The 18811-nt window shown below is 35.3% G+C and overlaps 1 protein-coding gene and 1 long non-coding RNA gene across 3 annotated transcripts in view; one reads left to right on the top strand and one right to left on the bottom strand.

The window, feature by feature from the left end:
* Positions 1-18811, bottom strand: part of LOC138832061 (uncharacterized) — a 170673-nt gene that overhangs the window by 83960 nt on the left and 67902 nt on the right. The gene's annotated exons all lie outside the window — the stretch shown is intronic.
* The window catches only part of Dsg1 (desmoglein 1), a 93850-nt gene that overhangs the window by 69246 nt on the left and 5793 nt on the right, over positions 1-18811 (top strand). For both annotated transcript variants that reach the window (XM_070029393.1, XM_070029394.1), the window contains exons 6-15: positions 1969-2113; positions 4932-5098; positions 7154-7288; positions 7608-7793; positions 8743-9002; positions 11317-11456; positions 11966-12328; positions 15463-15596; positions 15902-15974; positions 18231-18439. In XM_070029393.1, the coding sequence (XP_069885494.1) occupies positions 1969-2113; positions 4932-5098; positions 7154-7288; positions 7608-7793; positions 8743-9002; positions 11317-11456; positions 11966-12328; positions 15463-15596; positions 15902-15974; positions 18231-18439 (1812 nt within the window). The remainder of the gene's footprint in view (positions 1-1968; positions 2114-4931; positions 5099-7153; positions 7289-7607; positions 7794-8742; positions 9003-11316; positions 11457-11965; positions 12329-15462; positions 15597-15901; positions 15975-18230; positions 18440-18811) is intronic.

Here is an 18811-nt window from a genome sequence, read left to right as displayed (position 1 = left end):
CCAATACATACAGAGAAAATTGAGACCAAAGTATGTTTCACTTAGCTGTGGGCAAATTGACCAGCATCTAGTTGGCTCCCATTGTTCACTAGACTATTTTAGGGGGTAGAGGGAAGGAAAAATAAATATCTAATTTTACTTAATTAAAAAAAGAAATCCAGCCAGGCACCAGGGGCTCATGCCTGTAATCTGCAATCCTAGCTACTCAGGAGGCTAAGATTTGAGGATTGCGGTTCAAATAGCCAGCCCGGGCAGGAAAGTCTGAGACTCTTTAATTAACCACCAGAAAACTGGAAGTGGTGCTGTGGCTCAAGTGGTAGAGCACATGCCTTGAACTGAAAAGTTCAGAGATAGCCCCTAGTCCCAGAGTTCAAGGCCCACGACCAACCAATAAAATAAAATAAAACCCAGTTGAGAATGTGAGCTCCTTTCAATTCCAAGAACAAGTAATGATTCTAGAGCTTAAAAAGGATTCTTTCCCAAATGGACAGGCTTCAGTATAACTTTCCATTGCTGGGGCAAACACTCCCACAGGGCTTAAGCCCTCTCTTCAAGCCCTTAACCTCACTGCACTTCAAACAGACTAGCTGAAGAGCAACTCCATCCAAAAGGCTGAGGCCATTTATCTCAATTGAATTCTTTCTCTGACAGCTCAGAAATGTTTCTCCATTAAATCCAACAGTGGATCCTTTTGGGATCCTTTCCCATAGCATATCTGAAGACATTCTTATTATCCTGTAATTACCTATTTCTTCAAGAACCTCATCAGCTGTACATTATCATTTCTCTTTGATTTCTCCATTGGCTACTTTCATTTTTACCTATCACTATGGGCACCATTCATTTTAATATGTAAAAATCTAAAAATAATGATATTTTAAACCCTTTCTTTGATTCATCTTCTAGTAAAATCTCAGTGAGCCATATCCCCAAAGCACCATAATAGTATTCTATGCCTGCTGCTGCCATTCTTGTCCATTTGTAGTTCAAAGATTGCATGCATCAATTCCTTAGCCTTCAAATCCGAATCTACACTCTTGCCAAGCAAGTCTATATATTATTGACTTTTCTTGAAGCTCTCTTCCTCTTCTGTCTGTATAATATGTGTATTATATATCGTGTGTGTGTGTATGTGTGCATGCACACATGTGCAAGCACCAGGAGTGGAACTTGAACGCAGGGCCTTGTGCCATCTCATAGCTTTGTTTGCTCAAGGCACTCAACCACTGGAGGCACTCCATTCCTCTACTTTGGATATTTCATTGGCTAATTGGAGAGAACAGTCTCTTGATTTATCTGCCTGCACTGGCTTCAAATGGCAATCCTCGGATCTCAGCCTCCTGAGTAGCTAGGATTACATGTGCAAGCCACTAGAAGTAGGCTCAATATATTTTTATATAAAATACATGTATATGAAATAGTATACATTATACTTATGTATAGGGTATCCAACATATGTGGAAGAGTTCACATTGTACCTATATACATATCTTCATCATAATAATCACCCACAGAAACACTACCTAGATTAATAATGCTACATTCCTTGAAGTTTCTATGGGATTTTCCTTGGCTTTATTCTCCCTTAACCCCACTTTCTTATTTCAAATACAGCATGCTTGTTTCCTTATCAAATTCTCTTTTCTTGGAACATTGCCAATTCCTAGGTCTGTCTGTTGAAATACACTTTTATTGTTATCTATATCATTACATTTTCCTACTACTTCATAATTTCGTTCTTCTTATATCTTATTATGCTGCCTTCTCTGAAACCTTTTGTGCTCATGTCTGCCTTATTGTATACGTGCATAAATATGCACATGCATGTGCTTATAGCTTGTATTTATAGTTTCAGAAAAATCACAATCATATGTCTCTTTTAATTTCCCACAATGTCTAACATAATACTCCCCTAAAAGTTAAAAATTTGATAAGTATGTGTTTCACCATATAATTATTCTTTCCTAGATCTACTGCCGTGCTCTGAATGCACAGGGCCAAGACTTAGAGAGACCTCTTGAACTGAGAGTGAGAGTACTGGACGTAAATGACAACGCTCCAGTATTTTCCATGGATACATTCGTAGGACAAATAGAAGAAAACTCTAATGCAAGTAAGTAATTTTTAAGTAAACAAAATCTATTGGTTTCAAGGTCAGTCTTAACAGCCAGGAAATTGCAGTCTAATCCGTGTCAAGGTAAGCATCGCAAATATTAGAAATAAGCCCCAGAAAAGCATCCAGAACAGAGACTCTCTCAAAGGGGGAAGAAGTTCCAAGCTGTTCTCCAAAGTGAGGAGAAGAACTTACTCATTCTACCCATATCCTACCTCTTTAGGAGAACCTGAATTAAGATACTTGTAAAACATTTTGTTCAGTGGTGGAGTGGCATGTCTGGCTCTGTAGAAGGGCAAAAGGAAACCCACTCCCGATTTATAATGTTTTTCAAGGTACTTTTTATTGAAATTTAATACTTGTATCTCTTTTTTTCCCTTGGCAGTAGTAGAATTTGAACCCAGCACCTCCTGCAGAGACAGGCACTTTGATCCTAGATTCTGTCTTCCAGCTTTTTTTTTTTTTTCTCTATTTATAAGATAGAGTCTCACTTTTTGGTTAGGCTGGCTTGGACTATAATCCTCCTATTTACACTTCCAGTGTTAGCTGGGTTGCCAAGTGCACACCACCACATCTAGCTTTTTGTTTTTCCTATGGAGTTGGTTTCTTATGAACATGTTTTACTAGCCTTAAACTGTGATCCTCAGTATCTCAGTCTCCTACATAGCTTGGATGACATGTTGTCACCACAGTTCCAAGATGATATGATATTTTTACCTCTTTATATGTTCTGTTGTGCAATTCAATACCTATACCTATTTATAATATTCAGATTGGTAACAAGCATTTCCATCTTTTCAACCATTAATCACTTCTTGTACTCATCTTTTCCAGTCTTTTTTTGTTGTTGTTGTTGGTCAAGGGGCCTGAACTCTGGGCCTGGGCACTGTCCTTCAGTTCTTCAGCTCAAGGCTAGCACTCTACCACTTGAGCCACAGTGCCACTTCCAGTTTTCTGAGTGGTTTATTGGAAATAAGAGTCTCTTGGACGTTTCTGCCTGGGCTGGCTTTGAACTGCAATCCTCAGATCTCAGCCTCCTGAGTAGCTAGGATTGCAGGCATGAGCCACTGGTGCCCGGCCCTTTCCAGTCATTTTGAAATGTATCATAAATCATTTGAACTAATAGTTACCCTATTGTGTTAATGAAGAACCAGAAAAAATTCCTTCACTCTGTGTTTTGAATGCTCTCAGTGAACTTCTTAATGGTCATTATGTTAAATTAAATAGCCAGACACTGAACCACAAATACCACGTATTCTGACTCATTCATGGAAACCAATAAATCACCCTTGTAGAAGAATGAAAAGGAAAAGTGATTACTAGAGACTGGAAAGAGCAAGGGGAAAGAGTAACAGCACAAAAAAGGCTATTTCAAAGACATACATTGAAATCCATTCCATACATTCTGTTTTGTTGACAGATATAAATGCGGAACAAGCATTAAATCAAAAGATATGAGTACTCTTTTGTAGTCAAAACTTCAATTTACCACAGAATGTTTAAACTTTTAAGTAACATAATTTCTTTTCAATCCCAAAGCTCTCACATTGCATTCTTGTTCATTAAAAAGCATATCTATTTCTTGGTCTTAAAAAAAACTAAATAAAAACTCTCATTGTAAAAAGTCACAGAATATAGGAAGGAAGAGGGGAATGAAAACCCACTTTTGTTCTTCATTATACCATTCTGCAGAGATAAGCTTTTCTCCCAATTACTAGACATATACAGAAGGTAAGTAAAGCTTTCAGGACATAACTAGAATCTTCTATGCACTAATCCACATGATTTTAGCTAATTATATGTTCATTATATTTACATATCAGAACATGTATACTCCTCCAGTTTAAAAAGATACAATGCATTTCATTATATGAATGTGCCATAATTAATTGCCAATAAGAACATTTTGTTAAGTTATACTAAAATGAATCGAGGTGGAGAGAGAGAGAAAAAAACAAAGAGAAGAAAGAAGAGAGAAGAGAGGAGAAGGCTGGATGGTCGTGGAGGGGAGGGGATGGGTGCCCTTTTGCACTTAAAAACATGTTTGAAAAAAATAGTAGAAAAATTCTAGTTTGGGAATGAATATTGACAGCTTTTCTTGTTCTCCTGTGCCCTTCATTAAAACTACTGATAAATTTTCTGAAAAAAATAAAGACTATCACAATCTACGAGTCTAAAGACAGTAACAATAGCCATTAAAAGTGAATTGTTCAGTAGAAATTCTATACATTTTTCTGTAATAACCTATGCACTTCTCACAGGAACTTTGTGAGGATAGTTTTCATTATCATCCTCATTCATAAATGTGGAAAATGAGGACAAGATCATATACCTAGAAAGTGTTAGGGCATGGTAAAAGTTAATCTAGTTTTACTGTCACTTTTTTTTATCATAAGCATCAGAAGAAGAAACAAATTGTATTTTAATAAAAAACAAAGCACCAAAAAATACATTTCCTTTGGTCCTTGATTAAAATGTGGTCTTTTATCAAGACCAAGGTAACCAAAGCAGGGGAAGCAGGGAGGATTGGGTGGGGGAGCAGGGGGGAATGGGAAGGGATAGGAAGGGGAAAAAAAAGGAGGAGGCTATAATGCTTGATAAGAAATGTACTCTTTATCTTGTCCATGTAATTGTAACCCCTCTGTACAGTATTTTCACAAAAAATAAATTTAAAAAGATATTGATATTGTGAACTTCTATAATAGAAATATAATAAAATGTATATTATTACCTCCTGTGCATCACTGGAGAGGTAATATACAGTATTGTAACAAAAATGTCAATATTACCCTTGCAATCAATTTTCCTGAATTTCTAGATACACTGGTGATGAGACTCAATGCTACTGATGCAGATGAACCAAACAATTTGAACTCAAAAATAGCCTTCAAGATCATAAGTCAGGAGCCTTCAGATGCGCCAATGTTCATCATCAACAGATACACTGGAGAAATTCGGACAATGAATAATTTCATAGACAGAGAAGTAATTTTTTTTCTTTAAGTGGGAATTCACTTGAAGGAACTGACTCTAAAACTAAGGATACCTATAAGGAAAAATAAGACAGTATCTTTATATTTTAATTATATACTGATTTTTCATAATGATAATATTAGAGCAATGATACTAAAACAATTAAATGATCAATGAAGATTATTTAATTTTATGTTATTCTGACGTTTCATTATCAGTTAATTAGGACCTACCTCAATTTAAGAAAGCTAGATTGTGAAACTACATAAAATTTTGCAAAAGGTAGAGATCAAGCCTCCATTTGAAAAAGAAAGGTGTGTTCTAGAAGGAAATAAATGTAAGAAACACTTGCCATTGTTTCCCCATTGGTACATCACAATACACATGAACAGCATGATAGTGGCTCTAAAACTATGTACAGACTAAGAAACATGCTTATCTTCTTTTCTTTTGCTTTGCTTTATTTATTTATTTATTTTTGCAACAGTTCTGGGGCTCAGGTTCTAGGCGCTGTTCCTGAAGTGTTTTGTTTAAAACTGGTATTCTACTACTTGAGCCACTCTTCTACTTCTGGTTTTTAGGTAGTTAACTAGAGCTAAGAGTCTCCTGGTCCTTTCCTGCCCTGGCTAGGTTAGAACTGCTATCCTCAGATCTCAGCCTTCTGACATACATGAGTCACTGCACTTATCTTTCATTAACATGGTATATTCTAAGCTCTTGACGAGTAGATATCTAATAAATTTCTTTCTGTTTTACACCTACTGGTCTACTTTAGCTAATGAATCACACGATCAGAATAGTGGATAGTAATTAAACAACATCTGTGGCAATCTATTGATAAATAACTAGTGGTTGCTAACAGATTAGAATCTATTAATTTCTATATATGTCCCATTATTTAAAACATCTACTTGCTCATTTATACAAAGATTAGAACTGGATTAAATATATGACATACTTGTTTATAATATACATATATGATATACATATATATCAGATATACGCACATATATACATATATATCATAAATGGGTACATTATATTTCACACATATGTGTTTGTATGTATATTTATACATGATTATATATACATATATGTGAGAATATTTTATTATGTAATATATATAATTAAATTCATTTTTCATTAGTCTTGGTTTTAAAATGTCAGTCTTCCTAGTAATGTTTTCTAAGTTTAAGATAAATCAGAATTGTTTTATTATTCTTGCAGTTTTCAGTATTACAGTGTTTAAGTTACCTAATTCTCATTATTTTCTTGCTTGAAAATGACCTTTTAGAAGAACTTATCTAGCCATCTTTTCTCTTTCAAACTCACCTAAATATCCCAGTGAAATTCCTTTAATATAAAAATAGCTTTAGTGGGAGTGAACACTAAAAATGGTGCATCCAAAGTAAAAGAACTCTGCTGTCATTGTAAAGTCTGGGACCGTCAAGAGATTTCAAGATGTATTTAACAATGAATGCCCTGAAGTTCTGCCCATAACTGTGAATGACAGTATATGTGCACATGAGTCTAGGAAAAGTTTCATAGCTTTTACCAACTTCTAAAATTTTAAGTATTGTTGAAGAAAATCAAGAATAACTACATGATCAATAACTCAATTGCCATAACTCTCTACCCACCCTCAATATTAAAGTCATGTGTGCTACTATTTCCCTTGCATATTCGGGAAGTGATTAGTTATAGGATTCCTACGAGATTGGCATGCCATAAATCCTTTGTGAACCTAGATCTCTCACTTCTGGATTGTTCTGTTCCATCTCACCCTTTATAAACATTTCCAGAATCTGGACTATTAGAAAACAAAACAAACAGGCTTTCATAAAAAGATTGCTTCCTTTAATTAACACAAAATATTCATTATTGGAAATGGAACTGGCAATTTCCATATTGATACACGTGATATTTGTAGGTTAATATTTTGTGATACTCTTTGCTTTCTCCTAGACTTAGGACATTATTTAGCAAATGTTTTTAAAAACCTTTGTGTAAACTAATGACTGCGTCTACCTGGTGTGACATTGCTTGTGATTTTTTTTTAATCTTTAGCAATATGCTCAGTATTCTCTTGCTGTAAGAGGCTCAGATCGAGACGGCGGGGCAGATGGCATGTCAGCAGAGTGTGAATGCAACATTAAAATCCTTGATGTCAATGATAACATCCCCTACATGGAACGGCCTTCTGTACGTATTCATTCCTGAAAGTTAAATGTACTAACTCTAAGTTCATTACATTGAAAATGCACTTTGACAGTCCTGTTTGCAGATGTACTCGTGTTTAATGTCACACTGCCCAAAAGGGAAAATACACTTTTTCTTGTGTTTGTTTATACAATAGGGAAATATATATTTAAACAATGAAAGTGTATGATTAAAAATAGATACTATTTCTGAATAATGAATAATTGTTGATACTTCACTAGAACCTTGGTCAAGATCTCTCCTCCCATCTTCTGTGTTGATTTTGTGTGTGTGTTTTTTTTTTTTTGGCTTCTTGTTTCAGTATGCCATAAGTATTGAAGAAAATGCTCTACATTCAGAGTTGCTCCAGATTAGAGTAATTGATTTGGATGAGGAGTACACAGCAAACTGGATAGCAGTAATTTTCTTTATCTCTGGAAATGAAGGAGGTTGGTTTGATATAGAAATGAATGAAAGAACAAATGTAGGAATTCTAAAGGTCGTTAAGGTATGATATACTAAATTTATTTAATGTTTAAAATATTTTTATAAAAGTATTAACAATCAAATGATATTAGCATTTTACAAACCATTTTATGAAATGATTTTAAAGTGCTATACTTTAAAATATGTATGATCCAAAGCTTTTATACATATACAAAAAAATGACAGTTGTTCTATAGATTTTTATGAATTGTGGATTTTGACATCACCCTTCATAATGAAAGTAGTACTTGGTTATTTTATAATGTAAAATATTTTTCTAGACTATATTGAGGAAACTAATTTATTCATATAAATATAAATATATATATATTGCTTGATTGTTCAAATTACAGAAGTAAATTTCTTAGAAATAGTTCCTTATAGGTACAGCTAGTCAAATGGGAAGTCTCAATATGTGTGATGGACATTTTATTATAAACAGAGCTACTTTCTGTGAAACATAAAATAATTCTAATATGAATTGACTTTGCACTACATAATACAAAAATGTAACTATTTGTTATTTTAAGTTTTTAATTTGGTTAGTGCACAATCAGGGATTATGTCACATGTTTTCAATCTTTTCAACAATGGGACAAGTATATTTATTTTACTGTATTTGCTGTGTACTCATTGAACTACAGATAAAGATACTAAATATTAAATGGGTATTTGTAAGGATTTATATTTAGCTATGTCTATATGTATAGATATAGCTAAATATACTCAGATGCTACTTACATTTTTTTATTGTGAAAATACTGTACAGAGGGGTTACAATTACATGGGCAAGATAGTGAGTACATTTCTTATCAAGCATTGTAGCCTCCTCCTTTGTTTACCCTTCCCATCCCTTCCCATTCTCCCTCCCCCCCACCCAATCCTCCCCCACATTTTTTATTTTCAAATGATGTCTTTTTCTTCTGCAATGTTTTTCTTATAGTAAAACTATTTTGCTCTGTATTTTCTAGCCCTTAGACTATGAAGCTATGCAGAATCTACAACTTAGCATCGGTGTTAGAAATAAAGCTGAATTTCATCATTCAATTATGTCTCAGTATAAACTCACAGCAACTGCAGTCTCTGTGACTGTGACCAATGTAATTGAAGGCTCAGTGTTCCGCCCAGGTTCAAAGACATATGTAGTGACCAGCAATATGGGAGATAACTACAGGGTTGGAGACTTTGTAGCTACTGACCTGGACACAGGTCGTCCTTCAACAACTGTTAGGTAAGAATGACATTTTCCATAGAAAATTAAAATCACATTGAACTTAAAAGCTATACTTTCTCTTTTAGAAATTTAAAATTAAATTTAAATTTAATTTAAAATTAAAACCAGTTTAATTAATATATATGTTTCATTATTTGGAAACCATCATTCTACTGAATTACTACCAATGGTTAATGTGAGAAAATAAAAAAAATTGTGAAAGATGTAAGCTGCAAGACTGTGGAAATGATATATATGGAAAGTTTTGATACTGTGTTCATATATCTTGTTTTTTAATAATTATAGTAATTTGTAAAGGTTATGTCAGGTAATAAGTATAAATAGATCAAGAAAATTTGGTATATATACACAATGGAATTATACTCCTCCATCAGAAAGAACCATCTATCTTATTTATCAATTACCTGAATGTTATGTGTCATGAATCTCCCCACAAAATTATCCCATTTGCAATTAGTTCAACTTAGGTAGCTAATTGGGTTTGTTGACTTTACTCAGCACTAAATTTTAGACAGTAACTTTGGTATGAAAAAGTAGTTACCATTTTAAGGAAAAAGTACAAGGTGCATTTTTAAGCTCGGTGTCTAATTTCCCATGTAAGCAGGAAATATCTGTGTGGGGAGGCAGATGTGATTGTGATCAAGAACAACTGGAATCACACTAATATGGTGAAGTTCTCTCCACATTCTCCTCACACAGTGTTGACTCTTTCTACTCTTACTCATTCATGATGGGCCACAGTTGCTGATCAGAGTCCTTGCATTCTCCCTAGTAGGTTTCCTGAGGTCCTCCCCACCTGGGCTTCTCTCCAGGCTCTGTTTCCTAAGCTTCACACAATGCCTGAGACAAAGAAGTAGTGGACCAGTGTTTGTTTCACAAGTATATAATGGTGAGGATAAAACACTGAAATCAATGATGAAGACTGAGGACAGTAGGTTGCATGTACAAGGCAAGAACATGGCTTGGAATCCTGAGAGTCATGGTGTGTGGAATGAGGGAGAAGGGGAAACAGAAGCACAGGACAAGCTGATACAGTGAGGCTTGTTTGCTTTGTTTCTGTTGTTGTTTAGTGTTTGGCTGTTGTTGTTGTTGCTTTGTTTGGTTTGGTTTGACAGGATAGTTTAAAATTAGTAACACTCAGGAAATCCCAAGATTGAAAGCTTCTTGCCACCAAATGGAAATGTTTCTTCAAACATAAAAGAATTATACTGCATTCATGGCATTGAGAAATTCTACCAGAAGTAGTTACTTTTTTTTTTTTTGCTGGGGGTAAGGGAATGGGGATGTGGTCGGTCATGGGCCCTGAATTCTGGGCTTGGGCGCTGTCCCTGAGCGTTTCAGCTCAAGGCTAGCACTCTACCACTTGAGCCATAGCACCACTTCTGGCTTTTTCAGCTTATGTGGTGCTGGGGAATCAAACTCAGGGTCTCATGCATGCAAGGCAAGCATTCTACCACTCTATCACCTTCCCAGCCCAGAAGTAGTGAAGGCTATGGCAGGAGTTCAAGGTCAGCCTGAGGTATAAAGCAAGACCTCTCAAATAAGTAGAAGAAGAAAAGGAAGAAGAAGGAGGAGGAGGAGGAGGAGGAGAAGGAGGAAGAGGAGGAGGAGGAGGAGGAGGAGGAGGAGGAAGAGGAAGAAGAAAAAGAAGAAGAAGAAGAAGAAGAAGAAGAAGAAGAAGAAGAAGAAGAAGAAGAAGAAGAAGAAGAAGAAGAAGAAGAAGAAGAAGAAGAAGAAGAGGAAGAAGAGGAAGAAGAGGAAGAAGAGAAGGAGAGGAGGAGGAGGAGGAGGAGAGGAGAAGGAGGAAGAGGAGGAGGAGGAGGAGGAGGAGGAGGAGGAGGAGGAGGAGGAGGAGGAGGAGGAGAAGAGCGGGCGCTGGTGGCTGGCGCCTGTAATCCTAGCTACTCAGGAGGCTGAGATCTGAGGATCGCAGTTCAAAGCCAGCCGGGGCAAGAGAGACCTTGAGACTTCCTATCTCCAATAAACCACCAGAAAACCAGAAGTGGCGCTGTAGCTCAAGTGGTAGAGCGCTCGCCTTGAGCTGAAGAGCTGAGGGACAGCATCTAAGCCCAGAGTTCAAGCCCCACGACCGACCAAAAAGAAGAAGAAGAAGAAATTCTTTTTATTAAATTAAGGCATTGATCTACGTCTAAATAGCCTCATATAGCTGGTACTACCTGAAATTTGTTTCCTAATAATAGAAAACTCTATCCATGAATTCCAACTATTAACATAGCGATACATTTTATAATTTACAAAATCTTCCTATTTTAATATAATTAACATTAATGTGTATTTTATTCAAACATAGGTATGTAATGGGAAATAATCCAGCTGGCCTGCTGGCTGTTGATTCAAGAACAGGTGTAATCACGTTGAGAAATAGAGTAACCATGGAACAGTATGAAAGGCTTCAGGGAAGATATGAAGGAACCATTCTGTCCATAGATGGTAAGAAATCAACCTAACTGCTTTTTCTTCTTGAGGAAAATATACATGCATACATTATTGTTATGCTTTTTAAAAAGCTTAAAAAGTGGAGTGACTCATTATTTCAATATAACAAAAATAACAAACACCTTTTAAACATTACAATTAGGATCATCAAAAATTGTTGTCCTTAAGCACCTATGAGTGCGGATTAAGGGTTTTAGTCTTTTTCATTTGCTTCCTTCTATAATTTCAAACAATAACTAAATATCCAACTATTTATAGCAAACATAAATAAATAATAAATATCTAGAAAATAGGGTTCCCAGTAGAAAATAATAATTAGCTTAATTATAATGATATCATCATTGACAAGAGAATCATCAACAAGGGATGAAAGGGAAGTTATTACATTTCTGAATATAAAGATATTGAAAGAAGTAATGATGCAAAAGAGAATAACTCAATGTTTTCTGATGGTTATTACAACCAAAGTGTAAAACAGTTCTGCCATTTTGAACCTATTACAGATTCTCTTCAAAGAACTTGCACTGGTACAGTTGTTATTGACCTTAATGGTTCTGGCTGGGACAATGGGCAAAGTAATTCACAGACCAATACAAACACCCCTAGTACGAATAACCAAGCCGGAGGAGGAGAAACCGGAGGAGGAGGAGAAACTACCGGAGGAGGAGGCAACAATGGCGATGTCACCACAAATGAGAATGATGTTACTCCCTCTGGTGACTCTTACAATGGGCCAGATGATAATAATAATGGAAATAGTTATGACACTAGCACTGGTTCTTACCAAGGTGATGGTCTCTCAGATAATGTGCATTTTGGTCCTGCTGGCATTGGGCTACTCATCATGGGCTTCTTAGTCCTAGGCTGTAAGTACTTTATTCTATTTGTATGTGCTCCTACCCCGTCTGCCCCCCCCAAAAAAAAAAACATGAAGAGGGGAGAAATAACTTTTCTGATTTCTTGATGAGATATATTTTACAGCTCTTTAGACAGTGATGTTATCCAGACATTTGTATGCTTGGAGCTGAGTTTATAAAAACAAAATCTTCAAACTTCTTGTCCTCCTTCTGGAATACTAAAGGGTACAGACTTGTTCTCAGTTGAATTTAATTTGGTGGGAAAGTGTCACAACAAGCAAGTCCAAATTACTGAGTGGATTAGTCAGAAATAATTTATGAAAGCAATTATAAAAGTGAAAAGGGAGAGGTAAACTCTGAGTTGAGTTTTAATTCATGGGTAGGCATTAAACAAGAGAAGAAGAATGTGATGCAAAACGTTAAAAAAAAATTTTTTTAGGCAAGCACTGGTGCTCACAACTGTACTCCCAGACTCCCAGGAGTCTGAGATCTGAGGATTTTGGTTCAAAGCCAGCCCAGACTGTAAAGTCCCCATGAGACTCATCTCCAATAAATCACCAGAAAACCAGAAGTGGTCCTGTGGCTCAAAGTAGTAGAATGCTAGCCTTGAGCAAAAGAACTCAGAGACAGCACCTAGGCCCTGAGTTCAAGCCCTGAAAACAACAACAACAACAAAAAAATGTATTAAAAAAAAACAAAAGAATGAAAGAACAAGGTACTGAAATAAAGGACTCTCATGGAGAAGAAAGAAGAGGGGTACCTGAGTGTGGGATGAAACCTGAGGAAGAAAAGCAAAGGCTAAAACTTGAAGAGATTTAAATTAATTTAACTCTAAGACTTTAGAGTTAAATTTGAATAAAATGGAGGCAGAGAGCCAAATAGACATAGTGTTAATCTCCAGGTTCTAAGCTCTCTCTCTCTCTCTCTCTCTCTCTCTCTCTCTCTCTCTCTCTCTCTCTCTCTCTCTCTCTCTCTCTCTCTCTCCCTCTCTCTCTCTCTCTCTCTCTCTCTCTCTCTCTCTCTCTCTCCCTCTCTCTCTCTCTCTCTCTCTCTCCCTCTCTCTCTCTCTCTCTCTCTCTCTCTCTCTCTCAGCCTTGCTTTTGTTATATGTGATAGCTACCTCGTAGTCTTAAATATTTCCATAATTATTTGAAAGAAACCTACATGAAAAGTGTTTAGAAAAATCCGCAGCCATTAGAATAACCCTGGTCAGGGATCTAGTTGTAAAATAAAAACCTGGTGCTCTAGCTGATCTTTGGTGTTACCTTGGACACTGATAGAAATTAGAGTAGAGCTGAGCTGCATAGTAAAGTATTTGAGGATGAGAAGGGAAGCTCTGTAGTAAATACCTTGAAATCTTCACACTGTAATTAATGTGAGCATTGCCATTTTCATCTGGATGAGATGGCACACAACTGTAATCCCAGTACTGGGGAGGCTAAATCAAGACAATCACTTGTTTTAGACCAGCCTAGACAGCAAGACAACCGTAAAAAATAAAGAAAGAAAACACTAGCATTGTCATTTTCCAGCGCAGAAGCATAAAATGTTGGCACCAGAACACAGTTCACATATTGAATTTAAACATACCCAGGTGAAATGTCCCTTTGTTTCTCTAAAAACATAATCAGCTACAAACAGAATTTGTCACTAAATTTTATTTGTAAATTGTTTGCTCAGAATTAACTTACCCTTTTGAACATTTTAATCACCATTCATCCATGTAAAATACAGAATTAGGCATACTGACTGAAAAGCTTAAAGCTGAAACTCTTTCCCATAACTTAAGAGGTCGTTCAGAAAATAAAATTCATGTATTAAATCGTAAGTGTTCATTCCTTTGAGATTATAGCAATAGAAATAATGACTAGGAAAAGTATTATGAAAATAAGGATGACTTTTAAACAATATTTTCATCAAATTAACATTGTTAATGAGTGTGATGATTAACATGGCTAAGTTGCAGAATTTAATACATATTAGAAGATAAGCTTTTAAATCATATTGTTGGCCAATTAACATTACAAAAGTTTAAATTTTACTGCTTTATAAAAGTAACTTAAATACCCAGGAGCTGATGATCACAGATGTAAATAATATCAAACTGTCATTTTAAGTTTTTTATATTGGTGATCAACTTAGGCTAGTATGTTTAATTAAAGAGTCTAAATTATATAAGGATTTTAGCATCTAAATTATATAAGGATTTCAATGTCCATGTTTCCAAATTTAATATTTTTTCTTAACCTAGTAGTTTCCAATAATTAAAACACAAAGGACTTTTTCCCTCCTTTTCCCCCCTTGTCTCCCTTTTTTCATTATTTCTGTACTTTCTTCTGTTTTGCTTCCTTCCTTTTCCTTTCATTTCTTTCTTAAATTTTTATTTGTATATCCTTTCTTCCCATCCATTTATTCATACATTCAAAATCATTCATCAAGTTCATATTATATGAAGGCAGTGACTCACTCTTACATTCCAGCACTCAGAACTCAGAAGCAGAAAAATCTTGAGTTTGAGGCTAGCTTGGGCTATAGCAAGTTCCAAACTAAAATGAGATGGTCTCAAACTAGAAAAAGAAAACATTACATTATATAAAAGAATGAATAATAAGTAGACGAATAACAAAATTTCCAATTGATTAACCAGAAAGACACTATGAAAAGTTAGAATGTTTCAAGAGCATCTTTAAGTGTAATTTAAAGAAAAGTTATCTCTGTAGGGGAAAATAATAGCCTCAATAAAAACAATTGAGTATTGAGTAAGATTTCACTATTAAAGTAAATAAAGTCAGGCATGTGTGAAAACGGGAGCGTAAGTAAAACATAAAGGGAAAACAGAAGAATCAGACTCCTCCAGTTTTCTTTCTTTTCCATTATTACCATAAACAATGACAAAATAATGAGTTAAGTTTTAATCCTGTAATTTTATATCTTAATAATATGAAACAATCTAAAATTGATTCCAGTCTGGTATTTTGAAGTTCATAGTTATTCAGTTCCTTTTCCTTTAAGTTTAGTGATAATTTTATAACTAAATCAATGTATATTAGGAAGTAAAATTTTAGCATAAATATGAAAAACAAAATGTCTTCCTTCAATATGGCCTACTGCTAACTCTGTTATTCCCATCTTTCTATCATCAGTGGTCCCGTTCTTATTGATCTGCTGTGACTGTGGGGGTGCCCCTGGGGGTGGAGTTGGCTTTGAGCCTGTTCCTGAATGTTCTGATGGAGCAATTCATTCATGGGCAGTAGAAGGCCCACAGCCTGAACCCCATGTAAGTACTTGACATTGGTAGTCAGCTCAACTCAATACCCAACATGGTTGCAATCATTCAGCCCATACTATTCATAATTTAGGATAGGGAATGGGGAAAGGAAGAACAATTAAAACAAAAACCTCAAAATCAAATGGAATTAACCAGGGAATCCTTTAAAAAAATTCCATGTATTAAATGATGTTCAAAAGTTTTGTGAATGAAATTAATTTAGGAAATCTGCAGTAACTTAGGAATAAAGAAAAATAATGTAGAAAAAGAAAAGACTCGTTACAAATGGAAAAACAGAGTTTCTTGTCTTTTAGGATATAGCCACTATCTGTGTGCCACAAATGCTACCTGGCAATGGGAACATAGTAGAATGCATTGACAACTCAGGTAAGAAAAAACATTTTAATATCACAAATGATAAGGAACTCTGTTCTGTATCTCTGTATAGTTACTATTTTGGATGACCTTAGTTGTCTTTAAAAGTGTTTAAGGTAAGTAGTAGTTGTTGTTCTTATGTGCTGTATTTTCAAACCTCTTTCAATCATCAGAAAGTATGATGACCACTAAATTAGATCTGCATAAACTCTCCATAAAGAGAAGGGCTGAATTATAACTCTAGTCAATCTTGTCAAGATCTTTTTAATCTAATAGAGCAATTTTTATTCACCCAAGAAACATATACACTAATTAAAATTAAAGACAACCCAATTAAATAGATCTGTGATTTATGGAGGCTAGAATCTTATTCCACAATTCAATAATTCAAGACTGCTCTTACTTCACCTGCTTGTTATGAAAACAGAAAAAACAACTACATCCATTCTTGACATCAGCACAAACATTGACCTAAAAAGACTATCCAATTTCTTACATTGAAAGTAAGTGAAAGAATATGAAAATATTTCAGAGCTCTCAGCAAAGATTGTGGGCATGTGGTGAAGACTCTCCTTGCCCGGGATTCAAACTGTGTCCGTATAACTTGCCTTAAAATGGGAATTGAGACCAATCCATAGTTACACACCAGGAACAATTCAAACTTCACTACAGGTATATAGCCACAGTAGTAATAAAGTAAATTAATTTTTTACATCTGTAAAAATATCTGTATCATGATATCTATTTTGTAAATGTTAATAGATTTATATTTTTCTCCTAGACATTTTTCAAAGTAATAATTATTTCTTTTCTATGTTAAACACTCCATTAATTAATTAATTAATTAATTAATTAAATACATTAATGTTTACATTAGTTCTCCTCCTAATGTACACATACATACTAATATATGTGTGTATATTGTGTCCTACCTATATCTATATATTATATACTAATATACATATATATTAGGAGAAATATATATAGCTATATATATTTAGTTATATATATATTTAGTTATATATATAATTAATGACACATACTCCACCACGAAAGCAGAAACTAATTGCTTATTCACATCTCCTTTTTCTTTTTCTTTTTTCTTTTTAATTGTGAAAATACTGTACAGAGGGTTTACAATTACATGGGCAAGATAATGAGTACATTTCTTATCAAGCATTGTAGCCTCCTCCTTTGTTTCCCCTTCCCATCCGTTCCCATCCTCTCCCCTCCCCACCCAATCCTCCCCACTCTCCCCCATCCCCGCACCAAAGTTGTAAAGTTCATTTTCGACATAACGACTTGTACATCTCATTGTTGCAATGGGTCCACCTGTATCCCTATTTAAACGATTTGTTTTTCCGCTTCCCTTCCACAAATTATACTGACATCAAATACAGTGAAAGCAGGGGTTATACTGTAGGGGAGGGACATACAAAGCAACAAAGAAATAATCTTATAAATGTGTTAGAAACAATTGCATGAAAGAAAAAAAAACATTTTAGTACGTATCTCACACATCTCCTTTTTCATTGGTTCTCAATCAATTCTCAAGGCTTGTCACACCGCCAAATCCACAAATATTTATTTTTATATCTACTCTTTCATTAAGGCAATAAATCTTTGCATAAATCTGAAACAATAAACTGCAGAAAGTGTCAGAGTAATTGAAGTATGAACATACTATCCTCAAAACCAAGACCTTTGACATATGAAGGCCATGAGACACCTACCATGCAAAGATTATTCTTCTCCCATGGACCTTCCATAGTCCAGGCCATCACGTTATCATACATCTCAAATACTGCAACAAGCTCAACTCTAGACTTCACACCCACCTATAAATCCATTAAAACCTTCTTTTATCTATAGCCATAGCCTCTTCTCTGATAGCCAGTGGTTCCTTTGCCTTGTGAGTGCCTGTGCTTGAAATAATGCTTATTAAGTTTTGTTTATCATGGTTTTTAGCCTTTAGAATTTGAGTTATTTTTACCTCTCACTTTTCTCAGTTTGAATCAAGTTCTGTAGGGTATAGGTGTTGCAATCTCTGTACTCTCCATTGCAATAGATAATTACCAAATCTGCTAGTTGGTTAATAGTACTTTGCACTCAGTGTCATCATAGTTATCTCTGCATTCCTGAATTGACATTTTCAACTTAATTCTTTACTCGCAAATGCACGCTTGACCAAACAAACCCCACATTATAGCAAGTTAGTTTTAGCTTGCAATGTATTAGAAAATTTGAATTTATTATGATCACTTTTAGGAGTGTATACCAATGAGTACTGTGGCAGAGAAATGCAAGATATGGGAGGAGAAGAAAGAACAACAGGATTTGAACTAATGGATGGAGTTAAAACATCAGCTGCACCTGAGATATGTCAAGAATATTCTGGAACATTAAGGAGAAATTCTATGAGAGAATGTAGAGATGGAGGTCTGAATATGAATTTCATGGAAAGTTACTTCTGTCAGGTAAGATGTGTATCCATGTGTCTTCCATTCACCATATTCTAAGTGCTCACTAATTTCCATTGGGAAGTCTCAGTTCCTGATGTCTGGTCTTGATTTCCAATTATCCTGTTGTGGAATAATCTTTGTAAGCCTCTGGTGTGAGTACTTTACCCTCCTGCTTAAAAATGCTCAATGGCACCAAGCTCTCAGTGTACCACGCTCTCAGTGTACGGTCTCGTGCTTTTGCTTATGCTGAGCCCTTCCTGTCCCACCCTCTCCCCGCCCCAGTCCTTGGGCTTCAGCTCAGGACCAGAGTGACATCTCTGACATTTTTTGCTCAAGGTTAGTACTCTACCACTTTGAGCCATAGCTCCACTTCTGGCTTCTTTGGTC

The sequence above is a fragment of the Dipodomys merriami genome, unplaced genomic scaffold (assembly GCF_024711535.1).
Source record: "Dipodomys merriami isolate MVZ:Mamm:240054 unplaced genomic scaffold, mDipMer1.0.p SCAF_2, whole genome shotgun sequence".
NCBI classification, from domain to species: Eukaryota; Metazoa; Chordata; class Mammalia; order Rodentia; family Heteromyidae; genus Dipodomys; species Dipodomys merriami.
The sequence above is the reverse complement of the archived record's forward strand: the minus strand, read 5'-3'. Positions and strand labels throughout refer to the sequence as shown.